This window comes from Anas platyrhynchos, chromosome 1 (genome assembly GCF_047663525.1).
Source record: "Anas platyrhynchos isolate ZD024472 breed Pekin duck chromosome 1, IASCAAS_PekinDuck_T2T, whole genome shotgun sequence".
In the NCBI taxonomy this organism is placed as follows: domain Eukaryota; kingdom Metazoa; phylum Chordata; class Aves; order Anseriformes; family Anatidae; genus Anas; species Anas platyrhynchos.
Window position 1 is genome coordinate 65268465 of NC_092587.1, and position 23341 is coordinate 65291805.

The window sequence follows — 23341 nt, forward strand, 5'->3', positions numbered from 1 at the left end:
TCTTTCTTTCTTTCTTTATTTTTGTGCCATAGCGAGTATATGCAACAATCCATACAGCCAGGTGGCCAGCTGCACAGGTGAGTTTGTGGGGTGTGTAGGGATCTTGGGGCGTATGTAGGGATCTTAGGTTGTCTCCTGCTTTGTGTCCCCAACAGTATCACCTGCAGTGTCTGTCACTGCAGCATAGCTGTGAAGTCATTTTATTTGTTTTTTCTTGAACAAGGAAATACTTCTGTATTTCTGACTGCTACAAACCCTCGCAGAGCTACCTCGAGCACCATGGCTGATCATCAGAGCTGAAGTCAGGAGGGGATTCCTTTCTGTGATGCCAAATCTCAGGACCACTTGGAGGCTTTGGTTTTTGTTTTGTTTGTGTGCCTTTAGCCAAGAAATGCTGCTGCTGGGCAGCCCCGGTTGGTGTGCATGGGTGAGCGAGCGTGCTTTGGGAGCAGGGAACTGGGGAGCAGGGCTGGGACTGGGAGCACTGGCTGGGCAGTGGTGTCTTTGCAGCTGTCACGTACCACAGAGCACCGTGTGCTGTGTGTGTTCGTGCCTGGGGTGTGCTCTGCAGACAGGTGAGACGGCAGTGCCTGGGAGAGGAGTCAGACCTTGATGCCCTGCAGTTGTTTGTGCCCTGAGGATGCTGGAAATTCAGCATTCAGGCTCCTGGAGGGTGCGGTGACAGCTGCTTTGGAGTGTGGGGTTGTGGGGGGTTGTGTGCAGAGACTTCCATGCGGTCACTTGGTGCTGGCCCAGATCCTGCTGGGGCAGGGGAGCCTCCCCACTCCCCTCCCAGTCCTGGCCAGTGATGCTGCTGGTTGCCCTCCCAGTGTGTGGAGCTGAGGGCAGATGCACAGACCACCCTGAACAGTTTCGTTATGCAGACGGAGCCCCTCACAAGACATCAGCTTTCAACTACTTAAAGCAACGTTGGTAGCCTTGATTTCCGCAGCTTTTTATTTCTGTAGTGTAACATGGGTTGGGAAATTACATTTTTGGCAGAGTTTCAGCACATTTTTTAACCCAGGAATTGCTCATTTACAGATGTTTTTTCCTACTTTCTCTAACAAAGCCAAAGCAGCAGCGTGGGATGCTGTGAAAGATGCCTAGGAAGACAGATTTTGGCTTTCCCAGACGGCTCTACCTTGGCTGAAACCAGCAGGATCTTCCCCACTCCGGAAGGGCCATCTCGTCACAGCCTGTTCCCGCTAACATGTTTGGGGCCCTGCTCATCTCTCCTGCACCCAAGCTGCCCGTGTCAATGAGCAGACATGGCCAAGCGCTGCTGCAGCCTGCCTGGCCTCTAGCTCAGGGCCGAACACCTTTTGCCAAGTTGCCTTAGGCTCTGTGTTTCCCCCCAAAAAAATAGCAGCTCAGAGTCCACTTAACCAAGGAAAACATTTTGCTTTGATTTTTTCCTCTGGGGTAGTTCTCTTTTATTTCCACGTTTCTGTCCTCATTTACTGCAGTGTCTTTGGAATTATATTGAGATAATATTCTCATAATCTCCCAGACTGCTTTAGGAGCAGACTCTGGGACCACGGAGATGCTCCAGCCTCACCGTACTGCTTGCACTACCGGTCTGTGTAAAGCCTTACCCAACACCGGCTATTTACCAGCAGGGATGTGCATTCCCAGCCCAGGGCAGGGGCACAGGGCACCCTTCTGCCAGCCCATCTGGCAGCGCATGGAGATGCCCGACCCCTGGGGACAGCGAGCACCCCAAGGGCTGCAGCCAGGCTGTCACTGCAGGACTCACCCAAAAGCTGGATTCTCAATGTCAGCTTTTAGACAAGGCTTGTTACGGAAAACACGTCTGTGCTTTCCTCCGAGATGGCCTCTCCGAGGGGTGCTGGGCACTCAGCCTCCCTACAGCATGCCTTCCCTTACACTGCCCATTTTCTGGAGGGCAGCACTCACCTGGACAGCCAGCTCGGAGCTTCCTTCCAAAAGCTGTAGCTCTACCACCTCTACTGCCTTAATAAAGGCACCGAGGCCTCCGTCCTCAGATACTTTCTGGTTGTTTTCTTCCAGTCTTTCTCTCACCTTGACACTTGTGCACACCTCTGGGGACCATTCATCCAGCATCTCTCTCACTGATTAACATTGATATCTCTCAGTGTGAAAACTAAATACTAAAAAAGGGTGGTGACTCAGATGTGTGGTAACGTTTTAAGTCCTCTGCTGATCACTTAGCATCTAACCTGCTCTTAAATTTTCCATTGCCAGCTGTGCAGAACACGTGCAGCATTACCTGCTTCCCTAACTCCTTTTCCAACGCTAGACAGAGCAGTTCTGCACTCTTCATTGATTTGCAGTGCTTGCTTCTCCCATCACTACTTATTCTTTTACCTATGCTCTGATTTAACTCCTCCTTCGTTCCCTGTATTTGCCCAGTCTCATAATGTGCTGATGCAGCTTGTTTACTGTACACAACTGGATTACTTTGCATGCTTATACACAGATGGATAAAGATCAATATTCTCATTGATTTGACCAAGGTCAGCTGGTAAATCACCACCAACAACAAAAATTGTACATCCTAATTTGTTTAAATCAGTAGCACAGTTCAAATATTAAAATAGTGCTGCAGGGACACTCCAGCAGGAGCTCTGAAATCCACCTGAAATGCAGCTTTTGTTTTACTTTTTATTTCTAAAAAACAGCATCCAAACACTGAAGAGAGGCTTGGACAAAGACCTAACAGGCCTAACTGGCTGGATATTCCCCCTTTTCTCTAAGGTGCTATAATTTAATTACCGCACCTATTGCTCAAGATGAAGGATAAAGATGTTCTTGGTAATGCAGACACCACTTTTTTTGTAATTGAATTCTCACGTGGCGTTATCTCAAGATTAAAGGCAGTCAGTGCTTTCTTGTAACACGCTTGCAGGGATTTGCTGTCGCAGACAGAAGTTGTTGTCATAGCTGACACGGCTAAAGCTGAGTGCATGCAGTCCTGCTAACAAACTCAGTAAGTGCTTTAGTTTGGGTGGGTGGGGGGCACTGAACCACTAGCCTCAGACTTCAGATGCAATACACATGAAGTGCTCAGACCATTTCTTAAGGAGCTGCTTTGAATCACTGCTACCCACATGATTAAGTAACAAACAACATGCTCACAAACTAAAAACATTCTTACTGTTGCTAATGTTCGTATGCAAGTATGACAGTGGTTTTTTCCTCATCTGCATAGGACAATACAAAAAGGAGATGAAAAATGAACAGAGGAGAGCACACTAAATAGAAACTCCATTATCTCATACTGTGATCTCCACAGTCAGACAGTGAGTTGTTATTCTCCTTTTCAAAAACATGCGAGATGGAGATTGGTGTAGGCCTTACTCCTTCATGAAAGAAGTAGACCACCAGACCCTGTGTAAAGAATCCCTTGTTGTCACTGCCAAGCACGTTTAGGTTATTGGTATCAGAGAAAGTCTTGATAATTGCTAATACATATTTTTTTTCCTGAATAAAACCTACCTGAAGATCACATTTCAACATTGCCCATAACTGTGGAATAGCGTACAACAAACAGAGCCATCTGTCTCTTGTGTGTGCTGACCTTTAGCTTGTTCTGCCTGTGACTTCATCTACATGCATTATACTACTGCCTGTATCAGTTTTCCAGGGGAAGCAATAGCACCAGGACAACATTAAAGCTACTTTCCAGCCATGATGGCCAAATGTGGCCCATTCACTTCTTCAGAGATGATCTTGTGGACTGCTTGAAGTCTTTTCGTTGAGTATTGGCGCAAATCTTTACAGTACACATCACCTGCCAGAAAGTAATAACCTCCTCTTGTCTAGCCCAATATTTTATTTCCATACACTGCACTCTACTGCAACATTTAGAGAATTTATTTCTAGCTCTAGCTGTGGATAAAATAAGGACCCGGATAAGTTCAAGTGCATTTTCTAAGCACTGATAGACAGCCAATTGGTGAGGGGGATGAATCCATCAGAAAGGACTGAAACAAATCTGTTCTGAACGGTACTACATGAACCAAGAAACAAAAGAGCAAAGCACACATGCATGAAGGCTTTTCCTCCACTACAGGTGTGACAAAACCACAGCCCAGTACTCAGTCAGAGAGCTTGATCACTGACATGCAAAGATGAAAGCTGTAATGGTTATCCGAGTATCTAGTAGGAGTATGCCTCTAGTCTTACATACTCACTGCCTACTCGTAGAACCACGCAACAGAAGGCACAGCACTGAAAGAATGAATACCACAACCATCTATGTGGAAAACAAGAACTAAACACAAAAGTGAGGAGCAGTACAAAATAAACAAGAATTAAAAAACAAAAACAAACAACAACTTGTTAATGATTCTTGTTTTGTAAGAGAAAAGTGAAAGCATTTCTTCCACAAAGAAATTAAGTTAGGATTCAGGATTTTCACAGCAGTCAAATCACCATTTTGAAGAGTCAATAAACGGTTCATGTAGCATTGAGAGTCTTTAACATACTTTACACGAGAGCATGCACCTCAGCTTAAGAGGAAAGGGCCTCAGGTTAAAAACACTGCATAATGCAGTGTTGCTGCAACCCGGCAAGTACTCTTCATGGCACAATGTAGAATCCTTACATCACTGCTGTATTTAGAGAAGATGACTGCAACACATTCAAAAAGTAATTTGTTTGTGCAGTTCCTTATTTCCATGCAGCAAGTCTCAGAACTGAACACTAGGTGAAGAGCCAGGTACTCTGACAGAGGCTTGTAGTGTGGAAAGCCACCTAGGGAATTTTTCTGTCCTACACCAGAGGAGGTGGAGACTACACTAGTCATCACTGCAGGAGCAAACGACAAGCGTTAATAAATCCTAACAGGTTAGGCAGTGAAGACAGTTGTGTTAGTTAAACTTTAAGGTATTAAAGGTAAGGTACTAAAGGTTAACAATTAAGAGAATAGTTGTGACAGTCAGCTGCTGTTTCTCAAGTCCCCAGTCATACTACAGGAGTATGGTTTGGATTTTTTTCAGAGAATCAACAAACTTCTACCTGGAAATAGATCGTTGTATGTAAATAGTGCAGTTGTATGTAAACAGTGCAGTTGTATTTCTGTTGTGAAAGACAATTGAGGGATCACATAGCAAAACTACTGATTCATTTTTAGGAAGATTGGAGCTCATAGTAGAGTCTTATGCAAAAGGCTTGCCTCCAGTCCAACACTACTCAAGCAATTAGCTTTACAGACTCCACAAGCTTGAATTCTAGCTTCACAGAATAGTTACTACGTGTGGGTTCTCTGTGATAAGTCCCTATACACACAAGCCCACTTTTCAAAGGCTGTTGCCAATCCTCCAGAGAGAAACTACAAGGAACTCCATACACACACACGCATTTTTATTTTAATAAATAAAGTTTTACAGGCTCAGGCTTTTTTTGTTTGTTCGTTTGTTTAAATCACATATACAGAACAGAAAATTGCCTGATCAAGTAACATGAATCAAACTACTAACCCTGGGAAGGAATGCATGCCCTCTGTAACACTGAAGACCTTAACTGAAAAGGGATTTCCCTTGGGCAGCGCAGCAATTTACATCACAGATTGGACAACTTGAAAGAGGTGAGGCCAAAGCAAAAACAGTGACCCTAAATGGACCACTGGTCTTTACAGGGCCACAACAGTGCAAGGAAAGCAAAGAGCCCAAATGCCTCCATTTTCTAGTGTCACTTTTGGTTGAATACATGTCTTCACATCCCTTAAGCTATACATTCTAACCACAAGTGGAGAGGCTAAGCATAGCAGGTAGGCAAAATTATTCCATTGAAGAAGAGATATTGGATGACACAGTAAAGTTACATTTCAAGATTTCAAATTAGCAGATGCTTTTGCATCCCTTCAGTATGGCAGTGGAACAGATCCCACCTTCTCTTATAGAGGCTTAGTCCAAAAACTTCCTGTTGGCATTAGCACCAAAGAGAGCCACTCTGATTTCTGGCATCATCTGTTGAGAAAGAGTACATCAGTTACACGCAATACTACTGCCGAGCATTCCTTGTTGCAGGCAGTTTGATAGCTAGACTAGTCTTCAAAATTGAAAAGTCAATTATTTTGTGTTTTCTGAAGCCTTTCTCTGACCACATATTGCCTGCTAGTCTATAAATTAAAGGACTACTTATACTGCATCATGAGGAAGAGATGCAAGAGCTGGTAATTTCAGTTAGAATACAAGGTTTCAGCCAACGTTTCTAGTACTCAAGCAAACTTCAGAAATTAAACTCAGTATTTCAACATCTTGACTGCAGCATAGTCATAAAAGTCTTTTGGTACCATAACTTCCAGAGCTTTATGCTTAGTCCAAAAGGCATCATTTTTGGGAAAAGCCATGTTTGTTCTAGAGAAGCGCAAGCAGCAGGTAATTTGTTTCTTTCCATTAAAAAATAACTTCTTGTCATCCGTATTGAAAGTCTGATCCCACACACTGTTGGAACTGTTACTGTTCACTGGAAACACTAGGATTTAATTACAAGACAAAACTACCTAATTATATCTTGCTCACCTTGGTTGTGAGAAAAACTCACCTGCTGAGCTACAAGGTCCAGCCGACTTTCCAGGGTGTTAGAAACCTTAATTTTACCATCACTGTTGTAAATTTCAACACCTCCAGCACTAGAAAGGAAAAGTAAAAATAAAAGTCATGACAGCTATGATACATCTCAAAGCTCTAATTTGGCAGACGTTACCCCGAATGAGTTCTTATAGAAAAGCCAGAGGTGTAGCTGTTCATCTGTTAAATAAATACATTTGATCATGCCTTAATGAGAGTAAGCACAAAGTGATGCAGCAAAGTAGCGTTGTAAAGCATCTTCAGTCACTGGGTACCACAGCTACATACAAGGATACTCATTAGCATGATCTAAATACAAACAGTGCTATGAAATTTGTCACTTCAAAACAGCTTCAGACTGTTTTTTATTATTAATAGAACACTTTTAGATTTTGGGAAGTGAAAAAATAAAGTGCTAGAAGTTTTGTTTGGTTGCTCATACATAAAAAAATGATCCCTGACTTTCAAAATATACAGTTAAGTTCCATGTTCTTTATCATACTGTATGGAAATAAAGCCTTGCAAGACCTAACAGACACCAACCCATTCAAGTCATCATGCTGCAGCACCGTGCATGATTCCTTATGACTCAGTTTGCTTCCTCTTGAGACAGAAAGCAGAGCTACATTTGCACTCTCCCTCTCTAAAAAAAAACAATAATTAGTTAAGTTTCTACACACTGTTATTGTATACTTCACTACTGAGAAACAGGCTGGAGGTTGCACAAAGCTTTTAGTGACAGTTTTGACTGAGAGTGCTTGTCTGGAGGAAGCTACAGAATCTGTACTTGATTAAGAGAAAGAAGTGCCAAATTCCACTAGAACAGCAGTAGACACTGCAGGGACATTACATACATAATTTTCCAAGACTGTCCTAGTAAGAGCTGTGCCTTGCAATTTAAGTTAGCGCCCTGCATGAAGGACTCCCATTTTGCTTACATGTCCTCTGGCAGGAAGTTGTCTTGGTCAATGTGAATATCCACATCCCTTTTTGTGGCATTTTTGTAGATTGGAATGCTCTTCTGTATAGCAGCCTAGGACACAAGATAAACCTACAATTAACATTGATAAGCAATAGCACATCACTTGGATTCAGTTGCTCATTCATTTGCAGTAATTAAAATGAAGGAATTGGGGTTTGTTTTATTTTTAATTAAGCAAATTTTTTTTGGCTTTTGAGCCAAAACTAATTGTTATTAATGTTGTAGCAATGTCTAAAGTTTCCTAGGTAATACCCAAGCAAGGAAATGATCCCTGACTTGACGCACATACTTGCTGTCTTGCATTGTACCTGCAACAGAAGTGCAGCTTGAAAACACGCTTTAGTTGTTTCCCTGTCACACAGATGGGATCTGAGCAGCAAATATTTGCAATCAGGTCTCAGCCTTCATGAGCAAGGATACTGTCGTAATTCTAGGTGTCTTACCTTAACCATAGGGAGATCCTGTTTCCTGCACCGAACAACGATTTTGGGCTCAAGCAGCTGGTAGAAGCCCTGCACAAAAGATAACCGTTACAGTATCAGAAAACTGACATTTTAATCATCTTAGAACTATTTAACTCCAAGAAAGGAAATGATCTGATCAATTTGAAAAACAAAACCTGACAACGTTTACTCATTCTAATGAGTTCTTTGCTTGCAAGTGCACCCCATGCAGACATTCTGAGAGGATGGCAATGATATATGGGAAAGCCTACAACTACAGATCATGTTTTTGTGTTAGCTTAAAGTTTGGAACACAAGTGCAACTAAATGTGTTTGTCATAGGAGTGAGCTGCCCAGACAATGTACACGTGTATGTAAGGATCATTGCTGTCCAAAGAGAGCGTCAGCTTGCCTGCTTGCCCATTCTTGGAGAAGACAGGCTGCAGTTTCAGGTGCCTGTTCTAATAATTCCAGCCCTGCAGTTCCTGTAGCAACATGCGAGCACTACAGTGGATCAAATCTAATGAGCCAAGACAGACACAGCCAGCTTGCATGAACAAGACAGGTTTGTTTGATATACAGCAGCAGCAGCCCTAAGTGTGACAAGGAAACAAAAATACTGAATTGGAAGCACCAGCTGGAAGGGAACACTATTAAGAACACTCTGTCATTAAACTACAGACAGGAGAGTTTGTGGCTGGTTTCTGTGAGTTTATGGCAAAAGGACTCGTTCATACCAGAGGGTGGCACTAGTGGTTGCAGAAGTGACCCTAGCCAACACTTAGCAGATTTCCAGAAGTGAAGTTCCAGGGCTAGAGGGTGGTATTCTAGGTAAGCAAAGCTTCAATTTGCCTTTGTATGTGTCACATACAAATGCTTACCATAACATAGTAAATCTGTCAAAGCCAGGACTAGCTTTGTGGTAACTACTGACTTGTGGGCTTGAAGGAACAGCTTTAGTCAAAGGTGCATTTGAGTGACTCATTCCAACTAATTACGACAGAAGTTTAAAGTGTGCATCCTAAACGTGCATGTTACAACGTATGTGTGCGCATCTGCAACCATGCTTATAATGGGAGCCAGCTGCTTGGTCTACTAGGTTCGATACCACAAAATAAACTGCAGCTTTATCTGCTCAGAATCTAAGATCAAAAGACATAGCAGAAGTGATGTTTAAAGCTCAAAGATCATCCAGCAACATTTGATCTAGACTCCAATACAACTGTAACATCTACAGTTGGTTATGTTTGAAGAAAGACACAGGGGAGGACAGAGCTGCAATCATTTATTTGGTACGATTTAAATATTTACCTGTAGAACTAGTCCATCCAGCAGCATTTGGTACCTGGCAGTATCCTTCACCACCTTGGCAAGTCTTAGCTTGGCCTCATTCAGCAAATCCTACATTCAGAAGAAAATCAGATCAGCAGAGCCCATCTGTTTGGCATTTGGTTTCATGCCTACCAACTTTCTGTACTCCTATTATAGCAATCACACCCTGCCAACACGTAAACGTACACTCCAGCTGGTGTTCATCCAAGCTAGACCTTCATCTATGTGCATGGCACAACATCCTTCCCAAACAGTTCCCCCCTCCCTGCCCTGATCCAAACCCAATATATCCAGACCACAATTCTTTCTTCATGAAGAAGGGGGACCTCAGTAGTAAAATGATGGTATTTACAACGTTAATTCACACAAACTAAATATGTTATAAATGGTTGCCTAATGTAAACTAATGAAGTTGTCCAAATAACTGACCTTTTCAGCTTTGTAGTCAAGTTAAGAAATCTAACCTATCCTTACATCAATAAACATTCAGGTTTGATAAATTTAATCATAAGTAAACACAAGCAGAAACTCTAAACTGAAAGCTTATTTTTAATTTGAAGTAGTTGTTTCTGAATGTCTTTATTCTGCAAATCAACATCAGATGGGACTGAATGTTGAAGAAATTTGAATCAACTCAGAAAGCTCTTAGAACTGAGCCATAATTATAATTACTTCAGATAAAGGAATTCTAAAATTTGATATAAATCCTTCTTTAATGTCCTGTATCGTGGTGTTTAAGAGAAGAGTGCATGTTAACACAATCAGCAGTAAAATGTACGACTATCACAATTCAACATTGCGGTCAAATCTAGTTATACTGTCCACTCTAGAGTAACACGGCGTTTCTGGAAGTGCTTCTCTCTATAGTTCACTAAGGAGGCCAAAGATCTGATAAGGGAAGAAAGAGGTAGCAGCATGTGACTTCAAAGGTTTTAAAATAATGAAGAGTGCTATGCATTACTCAGAAGCATGAGGTTGAGTCAGCTGATAAATGAGGAAGAGATTACCCAGCAGAGTCTATCACAATAGAGTTAGCTCTTTAGCTACCCACTTTTCTCCCCACTGTAAATACAATTAAAAATTTGAAACTAGGTTTGAAGAACCAATTAACTGGCCATTTTCTTTTGCTAACTCTCCTTTTTCATAGCAGCTTTGACTTGAGCAACATTACCATTTTTTTTTTTAATACTTGGTTTCTACAGGTCTTGCAGTTTTTCCAACAGCTCAACAGCACCATCTAGCTAGAACACAGAACACTCAGACTGTTTCTGAGACAGGGTAAGGAAAGCAGTGCTAAGAAACATGCAAGTTGTATAATAAGCAAAATGAGAATACACTACAGGTGGTGTAAGGCTGAACTAAGACTAAATGTAGTCTGCTCTGGTAAACGATCACTCACCCTACACATGCACACAGAGATCAGTCACCCACTAAAACAAGAAGCAAACCTTTCCATATACTAGTGGGCACTAAAGGTGACAGAAAAACAACAGTGAGTGGTGTTTTAAACTTACTTGCTTAAGCCACACCAGCTTTAAAGAACAGATGTTACATCATGCAAACAGAACTTCAAGTTCCACAAACTGTGCAAGAGGTTTCTGTTCTTTAATGAAATAAGCTATTGTCTAAGTGATAGATACAACTAGTAAGTGCAATGCTCTTGGCAGAGAGCTGGATTTCCTGAAAAGAACAGTGAATAGAAACGGAAAATAAGCTAAAGCAGATTAGTAAAGCCAGATTAAATCTTTAATGACTTTTCAGGTTAGCTGGGAAAGCTAATACTACTCAATCACAAATCATATTTTCATTCAGAATATGGATAAGATCATTTCCCAACAGATGGTAGGAACAGAACCTGTGTCTTTACTACAGAGATACTCACTGCAATAAGGTCATCCCTTGCCTTGAGGACCTTCAGTCTTGCCTGATTCATCAGGTTGGACATCTGACTGCAAGTTGCATGACAAAGTTGAATCAGTCCATCAGACTTTAAATGTTGTAGTTCTGTCAGTGTTCAACTGTGTATTTTACATTTAAAGGTAACAATGCCACCGTGTTTAATAACAAAGCCTGTTCATCTGTTTGAACCTTTCTGAATCCATGCAAATGATTATAATGCAGAACCCCATACTGCACTAGACCCACCAAAACTGAACCTAACACAATCATTTCTCCCACAGTAATAAACCAGGGTAGAGTTTTAGACATTAACCACATAAAGAAAAATCAAAGTTTCTTTCAGCACACCTCCTACCTGTTATATTATTGTAGCTCACCCTGGATAATTACTCCCCAGAAAAATTAGAACCTCACAATTACAGCTCAATACATTAGCTACCATTTGCCCATTTGCAAGGGAAAAATGGTTTTACATGAAATTAATAATAAGATGAGAGCTCAGGCTCTGAAGCCAACCATCTAACCTAAGTAACTTACATTTTTTTCTGCTGTTCAATTTGTTTCTCCTTCTTTTCATAATACTCCATGATTTTCAGCCTCTGTGTCTGAACAAGGCGACCCTTCTCGATGTTGAATTCTTCTTCTGCCTACAGTAAAAATTAAATAACTGAAGCGGAAATTGATTCATTGGGCTGAAAAAAACAGAATCAAATGAAATGGCCATGCTTTAAGAACGCATTTACAGATAAGCTAGGGAGATACAATTTATGGTTCCACATCAACAAAGCATTTCAACCAATATGCAAGTCAAAGGGAGTTCAGTATGTGTCCTGCTGAATTCCGAACTCAAACCTTGCTAAGATACAGCTTTTTTCATTGGTATGTCTCTGCTGATTAACACGTTTCCTTGCAGTGTTTATTCCTCAGGCATACAATTACAAAACGGGTATATTATGCACTGTCAGGAAATACAATTCATTCTATCTGAGCTCCAGGCATGTTTTTTTCCTTTTTAAACAGAATTAGTCTCATTTCTGTCTACAAGAAGTTCTACCTAAAATAACCCACTCGGTGCCCACAAAGTGCTTTACTACAAGTAATTCTTAATTCTTACACAAGGAGACTGGCAGCATAGCTACTACATTCTTATAAAACTTAGCCTGTTAGCATATGAAACCACACACACATGGGAAGTTTATACCTGAATATCCAGTCTCAACTTCTGACTTGTCTTTGGAGATAAACAGCAATACCTGATTTAGAACTTATTAAACAGTTTTGCCGATCAAATCATTTATGGGAGATAAAAATTAACAGTAATCCATCTTGCTGGTACTGGACTCAACATATATTTTAGTGTTGATATAATGCAGATTGTTAGGGTCATAAGGCACCATTACTCCTACTTCAATGAACACCCATATTCTATCACCGGGTTAATATCAAACCCATTCTCTTGTGGCTTAGCCGTATTGAGGAATTCTGCAAATAGTTCAGCTCATGCCTTACCTATAAGTTTATGGTGTAGTTCCCCAGGACACCTACTAAAACACACCTGGAAGTAAGTCTGCAAGTGGCCACACAGGTTCAGGTACAGTTATAAAAGTGTTTACAAAACAAGCTTTCACCAACCCAATTCAGACAGTTTAACTTTCACCTTTTTCATTTTTGCGCACGAATGAACATTTGTGCTAGATTATTAGCATCCTTGCTTCAACTTCTTACTAATGTCTCTGCCTAACATGCTATGGAAATGAAGCAAAAATTAGAATTGTATATAGGAGGTAGGGAAAGGTGTTTCACTTACTTTAGTCTATTTTCATTACCATTCAGTGCTCCTGGTTGTGTAAAAAAAGTGAGTGAACTTGGGTAGGAATAAATTCACGTTTAAGAACCATTAAGAAAACTTGGCCAAAAGAACAGATCCAACTCAGTAGTTTTGTTCTGATTTCACAGAAGTTAGCAAACATTTGGTAGTATCTTTTTTGCTATATAATAACTGAATGGGAAGCAAATTGTACTTTACAGAAGTGTTCTAAGACTGCTCAGACTGCAGCTATTAAACCAGGATGTCAGAAGCAGTTCTCCTTTTGCACTTACTGACATTGAACTTCCATTTTTACCTTTGCATCTATTTCTTCAGCCTTTTCATTGGCTTCCTGCTCAATGAAAGCCATCATGTGCTTGATCTGTAATAAGAGAGAAAAGAAACCATTTTCTGCTGGAAAGGACATTGACGGGTAGAAACATATTCCCCATTCGTACAGTAGGCCCCCTCCAATTCCACTTACTAATTTATATCACACTCTTGTTTTTTGAAGGAATTAAATTGAGCATACAGGTCACAGTCACCTCTGCTTAACACAGATTCCAAGAAAACCAAATTGTTACGTTGTTAAATAAGTTTCTGTGATGGTTCACTAGAAAAAAGTACGTAGATATGAAAGTATAAAACAACATTTTAAATTTATATAAGCCTGAAACTGAGTATTTGCATTCTTCACTGAATGAGGACGTTTCCTCCAGTAGTAAAGGAAAAAAAATCCTCACACAGTAAAATTAAAGCAGTCTGTTTGTTACAACACTCACGTGAAGTATAGATGAACCTTGAGCCCTTGCTCTAAGTCAGATGTAAGTGTCATTTACACAAATCTGGGCCCTCCACATCAGAAACTGGCAAAGCAAAACAAAGGGCTACTGACCACTCTGGCCCAGTCTGTACAACCAGAAGTTTGTTTATACATCTGAGAAATCTTTCTTGAAAAATGTAATAAATGCTGTAAAAACTTGAGAGGTCTTTGGTTTGAGAAAAATGAGTTTAATTAAAAAAAATGCCATTGTACAGATCAACTTCAGGTGACTTTACAAAGTAGTCGCGTATTAGTTTGGAGGAGCTGGGGAAGGAAACAGAGAGAAGAGCACCAGCTGATGAAGACCACAACAAGTCTATCACATGCTGCTTTAGAGATGGGTACACACTAACAAGTTCAGCTTGAAGGAATTTTTGGAAAGCATCTCAAAACACTATCAAGCACAGGCCCAAGAGCTCAAAGACAGGGAACCAAATTATACCAAGTTCTGCTTATTTATCTTATGCCATTCTGTGACCAGGCTTAAGTTTAGGTTCAAACCTAGATCAATGCCCAACTAAATGGAAACTTAACTGTACAGCCATTTCCTAGCGCAGATGGAGTGGACTGCATGCTCAAGTGGACCATGAAACCCTCCTTTTTGCTCGCACTTAACGACAAGACACATTTAAATCTGGTCTGAATAAAATTGCATGAAGGATTCTATTCATATCTCATATCTCATGTTGAAATGAGACATTTTAAAGAGATAAGAAAGGTGCCAATTTGAGAACTGAGCCAATGCGCTGCCAGCACCATGCCCGCATAAACTAAAAACCAGAAGTGAACAGACAAGCGGAAGATTTTAGGCACATACAGCGGAAGAAGTGAATGACAGTATCTACATCCTCAAAATCAGGTCAACCATTTTTATTTTAACTCCAGTTTGCAACACTTCTAAGCACGAGTCTACCTCCAAGGTCAGTTTCTTATCTTATCCACTTGTCTGATCTGACAGCTGATCAAATCAAGCTTTAGATCTGCTTTTCAGAAAGGACAAGAGGCAGATAAAACATGTAAATAATTTCACCAAATACCCTGGTGTTGAAGGAAACTAAGGACCTTTCTACAGCAACAGTAACCCTTATATTACTGAGCGACTTCCTCCAGTTTATTTTCCAAATGTTGGAAGAGTTCTTTAAAAAGTTTCAGATGTTCAAGAAATGTCCTCTGTATAACAAAGCAGAGTAAGACAGAAGCAAGGCGATATGTCATCCGCTTTGCCATGTCTGTTTAGACCAAACATTGTTATTGCTTTTGTAGTTTGTTGTACTGAAATCTCTTTTTGTTCTTCATAGGAATGAAAAGAGATATTAAGTGAGGCTTCCAGACCTAAAGGTATTAGATGTAACAATTGATTAAACACTGTTGATGAAAGAAAGCAAGTAAAGCAAGGTCTTTAAAAGACATTTAGATGTAGAGCTTAGGGATATGGTTTAGTGGAGGACTTGTTAGTGTTAGGTCAGAGGTTGGACTCGATGATCTTGAGGTCTCTTCCAACCTAGGCAACCCTGTGATTCTGCAAATCCGAGATTGATGAATGGAGATGATTTTTAATGTGAAAATCATTGAAAGCACCATGGTCAGTAGCTAAGATTTCAGAGGATCAGCTGGTAGGTTCACACCAGGGTTTATGCACATGTAGAACTGTGGTGCCATCAGCAGCGTGCCCCTTTCCAGTCAACAGGATCACTGCAGGTTCAACAGTGCAACCCTACAGGCAAACTGCAGGTGCGAAACTCCATCGGCACCGTGTGTTTGGTGTATCCACAGACCCTGAGCTCACCTTTGCGGCTCACACCCACGGCAGCTGGGCAAGCCCCGAGCAGGTCACCTTTATTTTTACAACCTTCAGGGAGAGGGAACAGAGAAAGCCAAGCAGCCAGCTTTGCAAACGAAGCGCACGGGGCGCTCGTTGGCTCTGCCCATGCCTTGCCGGAGCCCAGATCGGGCCGGATCCGTGCGGTCTGCAGCAGCGGCCGGCGGCTCGGTGCCGGCTGTGCGGGGTGCGTGGTGTCACTGAGGGCGCCGTGCCCTCCCCGGGGACGCTCCCAGCGCGGGGGCCGCCGTGCCCGGGGCAGGGGGCTGAGGGACGGCGCCTGGCGGCGGGGCAGGCGGGCGGGGGGGGCGGCGGCGCCTCGATAAAGGCGGCACCTGAGGGGGCGGCAGGGGCGGGGGGGCACCTGCGACCTTACCCCTGGGTGCCCGCCCCACAAAAACCCAAACCCATTCCGTCCGCCGCCCCCTCTCCCCCCGTGTAAACCCTCTCCCCCACCCCCATCTCGCAGCCGAGCCCCTTCCCGCTCCCCACCCCCCCCGCTCCCCACCTGCTTCTGGACGTCGGCATCGCTGAGCGCCATGGCTGCTGCGGGACGCGGGGTGCAGGGTGCGGGGCGCGGAGCCGCTGCGAAGCGAAGCGAAGCGAAGTGGATCCGGTTCGGCTCCCGGCTGCCACCGCCGCCTCGCCCGCTGACGTCACGGGGAGGGAGGGGGAGGGAGGGGGAGGGAGGGGGCGGGCCCCTCATGGCGCTGCGTCACCCCCCCCCTCCCCTCCCTCCCTCCCCTCCCCTCCCCTCCCTCCCTCCCCTCCCTCCCCTCGGCGCGTGACGCGGGCGCGCAGCCGCCCCCCCCCCAAGCCCGCAGCGGACGCGCGCGCCGTGACGCGCGGCCCCGCCCCTCCATCATGGCGGCGGCGGCGGCAAATTAGGGCCGAGCCCTCTCCGCCCGGCGCGGGCGCTCGCCCCCTCCCCTCCCCTCCTCCTCCTCCTCCTCGCCCCCCGCCCCCTCCTCAGGCGGCTCCGGCCCGGCCCGGCCCCGCCCCCTCCGCCGCCGCCGCAGGTGAGCAGGGGCCGGGGTGGGGCGGGCGGGTGGCTTTCCCGGCGGGCGTTTGTTGCTGTGGTTGCCGCCCCCTCCCGCAGCGATTTTGGGGAGGGGAGGGGCGGCCATTACAGGGGGTCGGGGGGGGGAAATGGGGAATAAAATGGGGATCGGGGGCACTGCTGGGCTCGTCCCTCCCAGGCAGGGGCGATCCGTGCCTGTGCTGCTGGGCTGGGAACTTTTCGGCGCGTTGGGCACCCGGGGAAGCCAAAAATCCTGTGAGGCTGCAGCGCCCAGCGCGTACAGCGAGTGGAGGGCTTCTCCCCTCAGGGGTGCAGGAATTAAGGAATTTCTAATTTTTGTATGAAGTAATTAGTAATAATTCTGATTTATTTTTTTTTTAAGAGGCAGTAGATGAATCTGCCAGACCAGCAGTCGCCTCCTTGCCCACATTTTGGAGGCTCCTCACAGTGCCTTGCCTCCCCTGCTCCCCACACCTCCCCGCCCAGCTTTGTCTCACCCTCTTGAGCAGTTCCTGGGCTCTCTTTCCATCTTACCCCACTACTGGGAAGCTCTCCTTCCTCTGGGCTGGTGTTTCAAGCTGTGCGTGTCCCTTTCTAAACCCACTCGTTCCTGAAAAATGGTCTTTTCTGCAATATTTACAGTATCTGAGTCAATATTTGCCTACTTCTGTATGAAAACAAAAACAATCATGCACAATTTAAAGTGAGTAATTTGGTTACTTCGTTGTGGGCTCCTCTCAGAGGAGGATCAGCGGTCCTGAGGTGTATTTCCAGGCTGATGCTTTTAGGAGAAGCTTCAGACAGTTCTTCCATTCGAGTTAAGTCTCTCTTGTCACTTCAGCATAAAAGTACCTCTCCAAATATATTGTGATTACTTCTATTTATTTATTTTTATACACATCTGAAGCTTTTTTCTCCATTCTTTTCCCAGGGAAGCATTAGCCACTATTTAAATAAGTTGTGGTCTGATTCTCACTCCCCCCCAGGTGCTGAGCTAGGCATGCCAAAACTGGCACGAATTAGGCCTCATTGTTGCACAAGGATCACTGTGCTGATACAGAGCCTCATTCTTGTTTTGATAGGCTGTATTTTTTTTCATTTCATTCTGTGTTGATTTGAAATCCTGATTTAAAGAATGGTGTTTGTTATGAATTCAGCCCTGTTCTTTGATGCACAGCGCAGTGCCTGGATCTCTGTGGCCCACCCCCAGGCTGCCTGTTCCCAGGTAGGTCTGCTCTGTGGCCTCGAAGGGCTCCCATTCGTTTTGCAGGCATCCTAGGAAGAGCCTTGGTTCGGTTCCAGGACTGTGGAACTCTGCTGAACAAAGCAAAGCTGTAGCAGGGAGCTTTTGCTTGTTGCTGAATGGCATCCTTTACATCTGGTGCTGTGGTGATCACAGCTGTTGATCTGCTCTGAAGAACACGGCTATTGTTTATGATCCTATCGACTCCTGAGCAGTTGTTGTTTCCAAATCTCCCATCTTTATTAAAATCCCAGTTTGTGACAGTGGCTGAAGGGGAGCTGTATGTTGTGGAAAAACTGTTTATCCTCTGCTGTAGCTGCTTGTGTTTCTGAAGCATGATACATTGAGCTCTGGCTTACAGTTTTGACATTGGTTCTTTCCTCTATGAATGACTACTACAGTTCAAGCCGTAGCAAAGACTGAAGTGAACCTTCCTGGTGCACGATTTCAAGCATTTTGAAATACGTGAGAGGAGGCAGAGCTTCCCAAAGCATAGTCTTCATGAAAGAGTCCTCCTCTGTTTCCAGTACTGAATGAGTTTCAGAAAGCAGAGTTACTGAAGATTAAGGAACGCTCAGCCAATTTTCCACCAACTCTTTTCCTCTAACAGAGCTTTTAGTTTGCCAGACGATTTTTCTATGCCAAGCTACCTACTCACAAGGTAACGATGCTGCAGTGTGGCTGTGGCTCTGTTTATGCTCCATAAGGAGTTGTGCTGCTGTTAAGCTGGATTCCTTTCCAGGGAGGAGGGGGGTTAGAAGTTAGCCTATAAATGTTGCACAGCTGAACAGATCAATATTTTTTTCTTTTGCTTGCTCTGTTTATTATTATGATTGCTTTTCATCTTGAGGCTTACTTTGCCGTTTGTGCTTTGGTTTGGGAACCTTGTTCTCTCTCTCCATCTCAAGGCATTTCCAATGTAATCAGAAACCCTCTCGGGATGTTCCAGTTTGTGTTCTGTGTACCTACCTATAGGGTTTTCCTCATTCTCACTGCTTTAAGTTTTAAACTTGGCTTAAATATTTCTTATAAACATAGCTGCACCCTGACACTTGTAGCTCCTTCTGTATCTGTGAAGTACCTGCCCTGTAGCATGAACACTTGTGCTGGCCTTCCAGTTAGGGATCTCTTCTGATGGCCAGGGGTGAGCTACTACTTTTTTGTAAGAGTCAGTATTTTGTACTGACTCTTTGAAGTGACGGGGAACTTAATTTTAAAAATTTGTCTGGAAGATCCAATTACTGTGTGTTACTTGATGTACCAAGTTGGTTGGAAGTAGTTATCCACCCCGTTCCTAACATAAGGAGCTAAGGCATGTTGATTAGTCTGAAACTTTGTTTCGGTCAATTGTATAGCTTTTTTTCCCACTTATCTGTTGTCTTCTGAGATTTTTTTATTTTTTTCCTTGTCTCTTATGTTTTTTATTTATTATTATTTTTATTTCTCTTTACCTTAGTTTTTCCTGATGTTATTTGCATGTCTGAAGAAGCAACTAAACAAACAGTGAAACAGGGAAGTTCTTTGACCAGACGTTGCTGTTAGATAGGGATTTCTGTTTTATGAGTTTTAATGTCTGGGTGAGAAATCCAGGACACATGACCATCTGTTCTTCCAATCACTATGATGAGTGTGGCGTTTCTTCTGTTGACCGTGTGTTTTCCATTGCTGTTGGAACAATGAAATGAATTGGAGACAATTGTGGTTGAGACAACTGACACTTTTTCTGCGTTAAAATTCTTGAGCATCATAACACAGAATTTGAGAAAGCAGAGAATTGGGAAAGTACTTATCTGAGGCTTAGGGGAAGGGAGATTCCTCTAAAGCTGATGTTTTTACTCTCAGTTGTAATTAACTGAGGCTGCAGAATCCCTAAAACCTCTTTGCACAACTGCGTGCGTATATTTGTACGTGGTTGAGTTGGGAGGCATTTAAAAGGCAAAACACATGGCAAGGAACTATTTAATTTGCTTTAATGTGAGAGTATGTATGCCGAGCAGGAGTGAGAAATTCCACTGCTAACAGCAGTCAGACAGGGCCCTAGACTTGAGGGCATTTGGTTTTACTCTGCATAGTTCTTATTAAAGTGAGAACGCATAGGATAGCAAGGCAAAACTCTGGATATTACTTCGTGATTGTTACATAATTTCTTGTTGTGTATGAGTTCATGACCTATTGCAACTTCTTAAAAAAACAAACCAAAAAACCCTCACTGTATTCTTTCCTTACAGTTTTCACCAGTAACCCAGAGAAAACCCTACGTGCCCAATAAGAGCACTGACGCATTGCAAGCCAACCTGATGGCGTCCTCTACTGCTGTGCCTGTAGGATTTCACTATGAAACAAAATATGTAGTTCTCAGCTACCTGGGGCTCTTATCACAAGAGAAGCCACAGGAGCATCCTCCTGCTTCAACTCAAGGTAATATTTACGTATTACATGTATCTATTTACATTAAAAAAACTATTTTAGCACTTAGTTCCTAATCCCATTATTCACTTAAAATAATGGGAAGAGATGCTGATGGAAATAGATATCTTATTTAGATTGCTGTTTTAATTGGAGTTATGCTGAGGCTGATCAGTGTTTATGAAGCAAATAAGTGGTTTTGTTAGTTGTCTTCAGATTAGGAAGGATAGATATGTATTATCTTTATTGAGCAACTTTGAAAATCAGGCCACGTTTGCTTTTTTGGAGGCAAGCAGAATTAAACAGGGGTGAGGTGGTGTTTACCAGCGTACACTTGGAGTGACAACTTGAGCAATCTCGTGTACTAAATAGTTTTGTCCAATTATGTTAACACTTCTGTTGTTGTCAGTCAGTGGTAGCGTAGAGATGTGAGACTTAATCTGGCCTACACTCTGACTATTTGTTCATTTATTTTTAAGAAGTCAAAGACTGCACGGAGTCAGGTGTTTCTTCCAGAACAAGTTTATACACACAGGAGGTTAAGCAGAATAAAAGAAGTTTGATAGATGGTATTTCATATTCTAGGTAGTAAGACTTCCTTTGTTTTGTGTTGGCAAACACTTCAACAACATTGTTTGTCAGGATTGTTTTGGTGGCTTGTCAGTTCTTGATGATGTTTCAATTGCTACTGTTCCTGTGATTCAGAACTTATTCTGAGGAAGGCATGTTTAAAAAAAAGGAAAGAAGACAGTCTTCAGAATATTTTTTTTCTTGAGCAAGCATTTGAGAAAGTATGCTGTCAGTGAAGTTATCTGTTATGAACTGAGAAATGCCTGAAAAGGAAGAGCTTCAAAGATATGACAAAAATAATGTTATCAGTTTGGCGCTATAGCATATAGTGTATACTGGCTATATAATTTATAGCATAAAACTAAACTTTATGCATTTAAGGTATGTTTGTTTCTTCCACTGTGACTGCATCTGCAGCCCATGAAAGGAGAGGCACCTTCGTGCCAATATGCTGATTCATAAAACCATTTGCTGGAAAAAGTACTCACTTCAGTAATAACATCTCATTCTGAACAGCCCATCTGGGAGAAGTGGTCTATAACTGATAATGTATCAAGTAAGTACAGAGCTGCGTTGTGGAAGAGTCTGCTTCCTTCTGTAAGTGCAAGGTTCAGAAAGGAAAATTACTCTTAAAGCTCTCTTTTTATAATTTGGCTCTTGTTACCTTTGAAATGTTTGAAAATTGTGAGAAAGCATTTTGACAGTTCCTTAGTACTGAAACCTTTAAGAAATATTTGAATCAAAGAGCAATAATAAAACTATAAAGACGAAGCTGCAAATGCCTAAATACAAAATTTCTTATCAGCTAAGAGGACTTTTCAGCTCTTAAGCAAAGATAACGAATATACTTTTCAGATACTATTTAGATTTTTTTTTAGCTTGAGTAACAGCAGGATGTATTGTTGCAAATGCACCTATATTTATTACAACTATACAATTTGCAACAATATATGTTACAACTGTACAATTAAAATACTCAAAAGTATTAATTGTTCCCAAATGTGTGCTGTCATCCCCATTGCTTCCCTTCTAAACAGGAAATTCTGTATATCTCCCACACTCACTCCCCAGACCAGAGTGAATGCAACCTTTCCTCCCTTGGTCATCTTTCGCTGTAATGAGATCTCCCTTTCAGTGTTTTTACCAATTCATGATCAACAACTGTGGATAAAATAATTTTCCCTTGCTTTTCATCTTCCATGTTTCTTGTTTTGAATGTGTTGGATGGACTTCAGGCTCCTACTGAACTCTGTGCCAAGACTATCCTTCTGTTTAAGGATTTATTCCATTCTTTCCAAACTCACTTTCCCTGCTACTTTTCTGCTTTGCCTGTTTCCAACATCTTTAATTTGTCCACCAGTTACTTTTTTTTTTAATCATTTTGCCTGCTTCTTTTCTCACTGCTTGTAATGGAGCAGTCAGCTACGCTCTCAGGCTCTGTGTGGTAGCGGCCATGTGTTGGCTTTGAAGTGCTCCATGCATCTTGTTTGAATATTAAGTAGCTACATGCAGCCCGTGTCCCCCCCGTTGCCTAGCACGTGGCTGCTGCACAGTTGGTGGAAGCTGCACCAGAGCAGTCTGCTGCGTGCTCCTCCCCTGGGGAGAGGCAGGGAGAGAGCAAGCAGCCTGTAATGGATATTACCTGCACCGCCTAACGCGCTGCTGGGAGGCAGCTGGGTATTACAGTAACAAGGGTGGCATGTGAAACCTGCTTGGAGCAAGAGATGTGAAAGCCAGTAAATGGAAATTGTTGTTGTTTAGGATCCCGTTGGGAAGAGGAAACTTCTGCTTTTCTTAACGAAGACATGAGGCACAGCAATAAGATGACACTGCATCGTTATTGGCAGTGTGTTTTTCATGTGATGTCATCTACCATAGAAATGATATTTTGACTGACCCTTAATTCCTCTTTTTTAAATGCTTTTTGTGGTACTTTAAAACTCCAGTCACTAGTGCTTCTTTCTTGGTGGCTGAATGCTGCTGATTTACGAGTTGAGAGGATTCTGGTACAGAGTACCCATCACTTATCTTGTTTAGTTTTAGTCTACTTACTGTGCTGATAGACCTTTCATGGGAAACAATTGAAGTAGTGATGTTTGTTGGTGATTTCCAGTTTAGCTGCAAAATGTTCCTCTGTTTTGTGCATATCATTCATATGAAATATTGACTCTGGCATATGATACTCTTCTCGCAGACGTTTTTTTTAGATCCAAGTGAGTCCTTACTCTTTGTCTGATTTCTGTATTGTATAATAAATATATGGTGAGTATTCAGAAAGGCTGGCTTTGCTCTTATTATGTTAATCTCTTCAATCTCCTTCCCTATTGGAGAGTAAGAGACTCCTCTAGAGGGCGGTTCAGAGCAGGATCCTAATTATAGCCACCTTGAATCACCTGTTGAAGATCTTCTCTCTTTCCATTGCATATATATTTAAAA

At 42.6% G+C, this 23341-nt stretch overlaps 2 protein-coding genes across 2 annotated transcripts in view; one reads left to right on the forward strand and one right to left on the reverse strand.

Moving 5' to 3' along the window:
* Positions 1-5331: 5331 nt before the first annotated feature.
* On the reverse strand, positions 5332-16342 carry ATP6V1E1 (ATPase H+ transporting V1 subunit E1). Its single transcript, XM_027466080.3, has 9 exons — positions 16174-16342; positions 13340-13405; positions 11754-11863; positions 11200-11266; positions 9297-9386; positions 7986-8054; positions 7499-7593; positions 6535-6622; positions 5332-5957 (listed from the first exon to the last, which is right to left on the reverse strand). The coding sequence occupies exons 1-9, from the start codon at positions 16204-16206 to the stop codon at positions 5895-5897; spliced, it is 681 nt and encodes a 226-aa protein (XP_027321881.1). The 5' UTR covers positions 16207-16342; the 3' UTR covers positions 5332-5894.
* A 176-nt stretch (positions 16343-16518) lies between these two features.
* The window catches only part of BCL2L13 (BCL2 like 13), a 39547-nt gene continuing 32724 nt past the window's right edge, over positions 16519-23341 (forward strand). The window contains exons 1-2 of the mRNA XM_038186595.2: positions 16519-16684; positions 20158-20347. Of these exons, the coding sequence (XP_038042523.2) occupies positions 20227-20347 (121 nt within the window). The 5' untranslated portion in view covers positions 16519-16684; positions 20158-20226. The remainder of the gene's footprint in view (positions 16685-20157; positions 20348-23341) is intronic.

What these genes read in the sequence shown, in the direction of transcription:
- ATP6V1E1 (XM_027466080.3), bottom strand. Translation starts at nt 16,206, where the DNA reads ATGGCGCTCAGCGATGCCGACGTCCAGAAGCAG. An exon ending in CAAGGGATGACCTTATTGCA is followed by an intron (nt 9,387 to 11,199) that starts GTGAGTATCTCT and finishes TTCTGAATGTAG; the next exon opens with GATTTGCTGAATGAGGCCAA. An exon ending in AACTTCCTGCCAGAGGACAT is followed by an intron (nt 6,623 to 7,498) that starts GTAAGCAAAATG and finishes TTTCCTTTCTAG; the next exon opens with TGCTGGAGGTGTTGAAATTT.